The 7,744-nt window shown below is 61.9% G+C and overlaps 2 protein-coding genes across 2 annotated transcripts; both read right to left on the reverse strand.

The window, feature by feature from the left end:
• Nucleotides 1-57: 57 nt before the first annotated feature.
• On the reverse strand, nucleotides 58-1,247 carry ACA1_098680 (transporter, major intrinsic protein (MIP) superfamily protein; the record flags this gene model as incomplete). The annotated part of the gene is made up of 5 exons (XM_004343583.1): nucleotides 58-119; nucleotides 251-435; nucleotides 534-762; nucleotides 844-987; nucleotides 1,079-1,247. 5 exons carry the CDS (start codon nucleotides 1,245-1,247, stop codon nucleotides 58-60), a joined length of 789 nt encoding a protein of 262 aa, XP_004343633.1.
• Nucleotides 1,248-1,597: 350 nt separating this feature from the next.
• ACA1_098690 (RasGEF domain containing protein) lies at nucleotides 1,598-6,842 on the reverse strand (the record flags this gene model as incomplete). The annotated part of the gene is made up of 11 exons (XM_004343584.1): nucleotides 1,598-1,712; nucleotides 1,809-2,612; nucleotides 2,714-2,769; nucleotides 2,873-2,962; nucleotides 3,066-3,317; nucleotides 3,442-3,595; nucleotides 3,702-3,864; nucleotides 3,959-4,043; nucleotides 4,132-4,910; nucleotides 4,985-5,089; nucleotides 5,237-6,842. The coding sequence occupies 11 exons, from the start codon at nucleotides 6,840-6,842 to the stop codon at nucleotides 1,598-1,600; spliced, it is 4,209 nt and encodes a 1,402-aa protein (XP_004343634.1).
• Nucleotides 6,843-7,744: the final 902 nt, after the last annotated feature.

Consider the following 7,744-nt stretch of genomic DNA (forward strand, 5'->3'; position numbering starts at 1 on the left):
TCACCATGCACCAGCATGCCTTCCCCCGTTCGATCTCTTCTGTTTGTGAAGTGAAGCTCACCGCTCGGCGTCGTCTGTCTGCCCGTTGGCCAAGTCCTCGGGACCCGACCGCCCAACTCCTGCGTGGTACGTACGTATGTCCCCCCCCCAAGGCCCACGCACGATCAGCGCCGGCCCAAGGCGGTGGAGTTGATGGCGGCTCAGGCTCGCAGCTCTCATTTGCGTACGAGCTAGGCCGGGGCGGGCGTACCGGTGGCTTTGTGCCAGGCGTAGGGGTGGACGTGGCAGCCCAGGGTGCCCGTCAGCAGCACAGCGATGACCGCGCCCAAGAGCGGACCCACGACATAGATCCACACCTGGTCCAGGGCCTCGCCGCCGGCCAGCAGCGCCGGCGCCAGCGACCGAAACGGGTTCATCGACGCTCCGCCCAGCGGCCTGCCCGTCATCATCATCATCATCATCAACGTCAACGTCAACATCACCATCATCATCGCCAACAACACGACATGACACGCACACGCACACGCACATACCCGCCGATGACGGTCAGGGCGATGAGAACCGTGCCGACGGCGAGGGCGGCGTTGGCGCCCACCACCTTGGCCCGCTCGGCGACGTTGAGGGTGACCACCAGGAGGATGGCCGAGAACAGGACCTCCATCCCGAAGGCCGCGCGGGCGGTCAGACCGCTCGGCACCGTCGCGCCAACGTCGCCCTCCGTGCCCAGGAGGCCCCACACCACCAGACTCGCCATCATCGCCCCTGCCCAAGCGCGCCACGTCACGCCACGTCACGCCCTCGTCAGGCCGTCATCAAGGTCGAAGAAGAAGAGGTGCCGAGTACCGAGGAACTGGGCGGGGACGTAGTAGAGGAGACGCCACCACTCGAAGGCGAAGCGGAGGGAGAAGGCTACCGACGTGGCTGGGTTGAAGTGCGATCCGGAGACCTGGCCCATGGCGAACACCAGCGCCATCAGCACCAGGCCCTCTGCCACGCACGCCACTACACGCCGCGTCAGAGCTCACTACTTCGATAGAAGAGAAGAAGTAGAAGATGGTGACGGTGACGGTGGTGGTACGGGCTTGAGAGGTGTGCGGGCTCGCGTTCCCGAGGCATACGACGAGCACTATGGTGAAGGTGCCAACGAGCTCCGCCAGTGCGCGCCTGAACTCGGCGAGGAAGACCTCCCATCGCCTATGGCCTGCACCACCGGGCAGGTACTGGTAGTAGGCCAGCTCCTCCGTCATCTCTCCTCTCTCTCTCTTGCTGTTCTCCCTCTTGGCCTTCTTCTTCGTAGCTCTCTAGAGAGGCATGTGCTGAAGCCCTCCGTTGACTGTTGCGGAGACCTCTGAGCCGAACGAAGTAGAGAAACCCACGAAAGTCGATTTTCTCCGGTTCAACATTGAATTCTGGCTTTTCGCTCTCTTTCTCTTGTTTCGCCTGCGGTTATTTCGATCGAAAATGTAAAATCGAACTGGGCCACACAGACCCGAAGCCCTCAATCAAACCATGACATGAAGATGAGAGCAATGACGAAGTCTCTTGGTTATATCTACAACAAATGCACGCACAAAACTGGTTCCTCCGCAACACGTGATCAGCCGGTCTTCTTCTTGTCGGTGAAGGTCTTCTTGACGGCGGCCGAGAGGGAGAGTCCCACGCCCCGTATGGAGCTCTGCCTGATCCGCTTCGAGTCCTCTCTGAGCTTGTCCCTGTGGCGCGTTCACGTCATGTCAACCCAACGACTGGTGGTGCGTGTGCGGTGGTGCGTGTGCGGTGGTGCGTGCGCGTGTGCGGAGTGAACGTACTTGTCTTTGCTGTTCCGCCGCCGCACGGCGTAGATCGGGCTTTCCTGCGCCGGCTCGCAGCTGCGCGAGCGGAGGCCGAGGTTGCGGTCACTCAGCACCACCGGAGGGCTCACCAGGTACTGCCGGATGACCGCCACCTCCTCGAGCTGGAGCGGCGTCGACTGGAGCGTGGCGATCTCCAGCAGCGCGTGGCCCATCAGCGCCATCTTCTCAAAGTTGACCCACACCGCCGCTGCGCCCGCAGCCCCGCCGCCGCCGCTGTTGCTCCTCGCGCTCACGGCCTTGCCGCCGCCGATGCCGCTCCCGCTGCCCCCCAACGCCAATGCCGACGACGACAGCGACAGCGCCGACGTCGTGGTGCCGCCCTGTGGCTCGGCCGATGACGCGGCGGCACCGATCGAGCTGCCGGACCCGCTCAACCCGCCGTCGCCCGTCGCCTCTGCTTTCTTCGAATTCTTTCGCCCTTGGCCGCCCTGGCCCGATGCCTCTTCTCCGCTGTCCTTGCGCACCTTCTCGCTGCCGCTCCCGCCGCCGCCGCCCCGCCGCTTGGCGTCACGGCTGGCGATGGCGCCGCTGCTGTGGGCCAGGCTGACGAAGCTGGCGTTTCGGTCGTCGATGGCGCTGAGGTCGTGGTGGAGCAGCTGGTGGTAGGGCACGAGCGGGGGCGAGAGCTCGGCCATGTAGACCTTGAGCCGCGCGTAGCCGTCGGCCGGGATCACCAGCTCCTCGAGCGCCCGGAGCTTGGCCGTGTACTTGGGCGGCACACCCTTCCACGCCGTCTTGAGTCGCACTACAAAATGGGTACTGCGCATACACACACACTCAGCCATATAGCGCGCGTGCCGCGTGTGTGTCGTGTGTACCGTGTGTGTCGTGTTGTGCGCGTTAAAGAAGGCAAGGAGTACCCGAGGGCGCTGATGATCTGGATCGTCCCGTTGAAGTTGTTGAGCGAAAGACAGCACTAGAGAGAGGAGTGGTGGACCGAAGGGCAATCAGACAACGCACAAAACAATAAAAATCATCATAAATATAGAGAAATAGTTTGTTGCAACAAGCGCACGTACCTCGGCGATCTCAATGAACCGCTGGATGACGATGGCGCGCTGCTTCGGGTTGGGCGTCATCACTATCTCCGTCGCCACCCAGTTTATACCCTGTACATGCCATGGACCACCAATCAACAACATTGATGTGATTAAAAAGAATACTCATACTAATACTCATAACAAACACCAGAACAAGGGCAAGACCACGCACCTGCTCGTAGTGGTTGATCCACTTCTGGGAGACGGGTGATAAGGCGGGGCTGTCCCAGGCCTTGGCGATGAACTCCTGGTGCGGGATGGCCGCGAACAGCTCCCAGTCGATCAGCGCCAGCTGACGCGCGACCTCAAGCGGGTGGAAATCGAGCAGCGAGGGCGACTGCAGCTGGCGCGGAACAAGCGGCTTGGGCGCCTCCCGCTTCAGCGCCGCCCGCTTCACTTTGTCCTGCTTCAGCTGCGCCTTGGCCTATGTGTGTGCGGTGTGCGCGTGCGTGCGCGTGCGTGTGCGTGTGCGTGTGCGTGTGCGTGTGCGTGTGCGTGTGCGTGTGCGGTAAGTCGACTCAAGAGTGAGTGGCGGCGGGGCAGCGTACGCGGGAGATGCGAAGGATGGCCTGCCAGTGCAGCGACTTGCCGCCGAGACCGGACATGAGCTTCTCGAAGGCCTCCAGGTCCTTGAGCAGCGCCGGGTCGGCGGAAAAATCGGAGTAGAACAGCTCCAGCCACTTCTTCAAAATAGTCACCACTCTAGATCGTGTGTGCGGCGTGTGGTGTCGCAGCGTGTGTGTTGTGTGTCGTGTATGTGAGGCGTGCGCTCAGCAACACGAAAATAGAGGGCGGAGCGAGGGCGAACCGTAGTCGAATGTGGAGAAGCTGGGATCGGAGGTGCTTGTGCTTCTTGCTGAGCCGCGTGGTCAAGGGAACGCGCACGTACATGTCCTGCAGTCGCGCGAGAAGGTCCCGCGGGCCGATGAAGTACCGATGCGCCGCCAGGAAGAGGTCCACGTACAACGGATCTACAATCCCCCCCCCAATGCGAAAAACACAGCATCATACGGCGCGTCAGTCCAACCCAAGCCGGCAAGTAGTGGGGCGAGAATAACGTCGCACCCATGGCGTCGTCGTCGTGAAAGAGAGCCGCCACGAGCCCGTCCACCGTGCCCGAGACCGGCGCGCGGTCGACGTACTTGACCTCCTGCACCCACCACACAACACGCGCGGTGGAATGTAAGATAGATAGAAAGATAAAAATATAAAAAAATAATTATAATAGAATAATGTACCGTCACCCGCTTCTGCAGGAAGTCGTCCAGCTGTCGCTGAAAGTCGGCGAGGAGGGCCTGCTCCTCGGGCGACAGCTCCTGCTCGTCCTTATGCGTGTTCTTCTTGTAGCCGCCGCCGCCTCTGCCGATGCCGCTCCCGGCGCCGATGATTTCACGGGCGTACCACTGGTGCTGGGGCAGCCGCAGCGACGCACCGCGCACGCCGTTGTCGTCGTTGTAGGGCTCACCGTCGTCGTCTTCCTCATCGGGCTCGGCATCGTCGTCGGAGGCCTCCGAGTTGTCGACGCTGTCGGCCGTCTCGCTCAGGCAGCTGTCGATGTTGGCCTCGGACAGGAGGTCGGTCGACGGCGTCTCCGAGTCCGAGAGGTCGGTGGTCGAGAACGACGACGTGCGCGAGCCGAGCGAGAGGGTGTGGTTGTAGGTCGAGGAGCAGGACGAGAGGAAGCCGGCGCTGCTCGAGTCGGCAAAGGACGAGGCCAGCGACGACGAGTCGGTGTAGGACGACCCGTAGATGAAAGACGGGCAGCGGGCTGACGCCGACGACGCCGACGAAGCGCCGGCCATCTGCCCGGCGGCGGCAAAGATGGTCGAGGAGTGTGAGGTGCGTCGGGTGATGGCCGCGTCGCGCACCACGGGCGACCGGCGGTGTCGCCCCATACTCAGCGACGACACGGCGACGGCAGAGTGCGCGGTAGCGATCTCCTGGACCACCTCCAGTGCGGCCTCGTCCCTGGGCCGCTCCTCCAGCACTGGGCCGGACACCAGAGTCGACACGAATCCTGCCCCGCCCACGGTGGTAACGTAACGTCAGCATTGGCGAGAAGCTTGTAAGAGAGCCGCGGGCGCGCGGTACCCGAGTTTGTTTTGTAGATCTGCTGTGCCGAGTAGTCCCACGAGGAGAGGAACCGTTCGCTCTTTGTCCGCCGCACTTGCCCATTGGTTGCGACCGACTTGTTCTCTGCAGCGAACCAATGAGTGAGCATGATTGTTGGATGTGTTTTGTGTGTAGTGTGTGTCGTGTTGTGTGAGTCGTGTTGTGTGTGTTGTGTGTTATGTGTTAGTGCTGGACCTGTTTGCTTGCGTTGCCTGACGGCGGTGGTGGTACCCCTGCGCCTCCGGCCCGCCCCTGAGCCCGCCCCGTCCTCGTCGAGCTTGAGTCCCCGCAACTCCTGCTGGGACCGGATGGCCACCAGGATGTGATGCGGCAGCGATCTCAGCTCCGGGTTGAACCCGGCCAGGAACTCGCTCGCCGGCGAACCGGCCGACGTCGGTGGTGGCTGAGCCGACGGACTACCGGGTCGCGGGGGCGATGGCGGCATAGCCCTGGGTCCCTCGAAGACCAACGATGACGAGTTGTTGTCGTCGGCCAAGACGACGGTTGGAGCGTGGGTGGTCGAGGCCGAGGTTGGACTCGTCACTTCGTGATCCACGAGGTGCTCCTCGGTTCGCAGATCAGACGTGTTCAAAATTGACCGCTCCGACGTCGCTCGGTTCATCGAGGCGGCGACCGCCAGAGACGGGTAGCTCCGTTCCCACGCCGATAGAGACTTGGGTCGCACGGTCGGCGACGACGGTGCCGGAAGAGCGAGGTACTGGGTCTGGGCTGCCGGCGGCTGGGTCACGGCGATGGCGCCGAAGATCATATCGTCCACCATGTAGTCGACGGTCGACGTACGGTCGCGCGCCTCCTTGCCCGCCCGGGCGAGGTCGAGCCACCCGAACTTGCCGCCGCCGGTGAAGCCGACGTCGTCGTCTTCGCCTCCGCCGGCGGTCAGCCAACCAGGTGGTCGCACCGGGACCAGCCTCAGCCCCGCCCACCCACCAGTAGTGTCAGCGGGCTCGAGATTGTCGCGCTTGCCCAACAGGCCGTCGAGAATGTCGTCCACCATGCCCTCCGCCGCGGCTGGCATTCCTGGCATTCCATGGTCGAGCGCCGCCCCGCCACCGACGCTCTGGTCCACATGCCGTCGAACGCCCATGCGCGCCCAGGCGCGGTCGCCGTTCTTGTCCTCCTCGCCAAAGATCGACAGGATGAGGGCGTCGATGGCGCTTGACATGCGGGCTCGCTCCTGCTCGTACCGCTGCTGTTGTTGTATCTCGCTGCGCAGCTTTTTGATGAGCTTGGCCCGCTCCTCACGCTCGTTGCCCGCTGCCGCCGCGACGTCGTTGTTGTTCAGCTTCTTCTCCGAGTTGTAGCGGGTTAACCCGCGGGCGGTAGAGTGCGGAGTCGGGCTGCCACTTTTCCTCAGCGGAGCCCTGGCCCGCGGTGGGGTGTCGCCCGGCTTGGCCTCCCTCCCGCTTCCCAGTTCCTCGGGTTGCCTGATGACGCCCGCTTTGCTGGGGCCGGTGCAGAGACGGGTCCGCTGCTTGGGCGCAATCTCGACGTTATCGCTGTCGCTCGACATGTCCACCACCTCAAGACGCCGCACGCCGCGCAGTGTGCTCATGCCATAGGCCGGGTTGACGGTCTCCCTCTTCTTGTCGTCGTTGCCGTCAGCGGCGGCGGTGCTTACAGTGAGGGTTGGTGGTTGCCGCGCTGGCAGCTCGCGCACGGCATACAGCGGGTTGTTCTTTCGCTGCAGCGTTTGCTCCTTGTCTCGATCCTTGTCCTTCTCTTTGTCTCTTTCCTTTTCTTTGCTGCCGCCCAGGAGCACGTTGGTGCGCCATGTCGTTCCCCCGCTCTTCTTCCGATTATCTTTGGGTTCATCCATGGCGATTTGGTGTGGGGCGGATGCGATTGGGGGGCCGCCGCGGGGAGGGCTCAGCGCCGCAGATTCAAAGCGCGCCTAGCGCTCCACCCTTCTTCGCCGCCTTCTCACCTTCTTCGAGGCGATCTCCTCGGGCTATGTGGTTCGATTATGTAGGACCAGTTCGTCGTTAGGCGATGTTGTTGAATGGCCGCGTTTCGCTTCAATTTTTCGCAAACCATAAAAGGGAAGCTGCGCACACGTAAAAAATAACACCATTAGCGAGAATTGATTGTCAGCTCCATGGCACGTCGCCTGTGTCTAGTGACTTCAGCGTAGAGCAGCCCTGCTCAGCGTCCGGTGGCATCTTCAGAGGAGCTGATTTAGCATTGGGCTCCTTGGCGCCAACAAATAATTATTTAATTTTTGTTTTTGTTCCGGCCAAAAGAAAAAGCGGCCACGTCGCCAGGGAGACTGCAACGAGAGAAGCTGGGGCAGTTCATTTCGACGCTGGCCAGATTCGAAAGATGCAACACCCAACTGGGCCACCACCCACGCGGATGCCCACAGATGAGGAGGCGGAAGACGAGCCAGAAGACGATCAGGGCGATGATGCAAATAATTCGGGACAAGAGGCCCTCGGTAAGGGCGATTCGGCGGTAATGAAGACTTGTCTGCACGTCGCTGGCGTGCACATCGATGTGGTGAAGAACACACTACTTGATCCATCGCTTTGGTCTTGTAGAGGTTCGAGCACCACTTCCCATTATTATCACTTTTCAGCCCCCTTTACCTGTGCAACTGGCCGCCTAATGGCCTTGGCCGCATCGATGGGTGCAATAAAGCTAATCAACGCGCATTCGAATCTCCCTAGAGTGTAATCACACCGAGAGTTGTTGGGCTTGCCTTAGCTGCGGCTACGTAGG

Source organism: Acanthamoeba castellanii, assembly GCF_000313135.1.
Source record: "Acanthamoeba castellanii str. Neff unplaced genomic scaffold scf7180000084646, whole genome shotgun sequence".
Classification (NCBI taxonomy): Eukaryota; Discosea; order Longamoebia; family Acanthamoebidae; genus Acanthamoeba; species Acanthamoeba castellanii.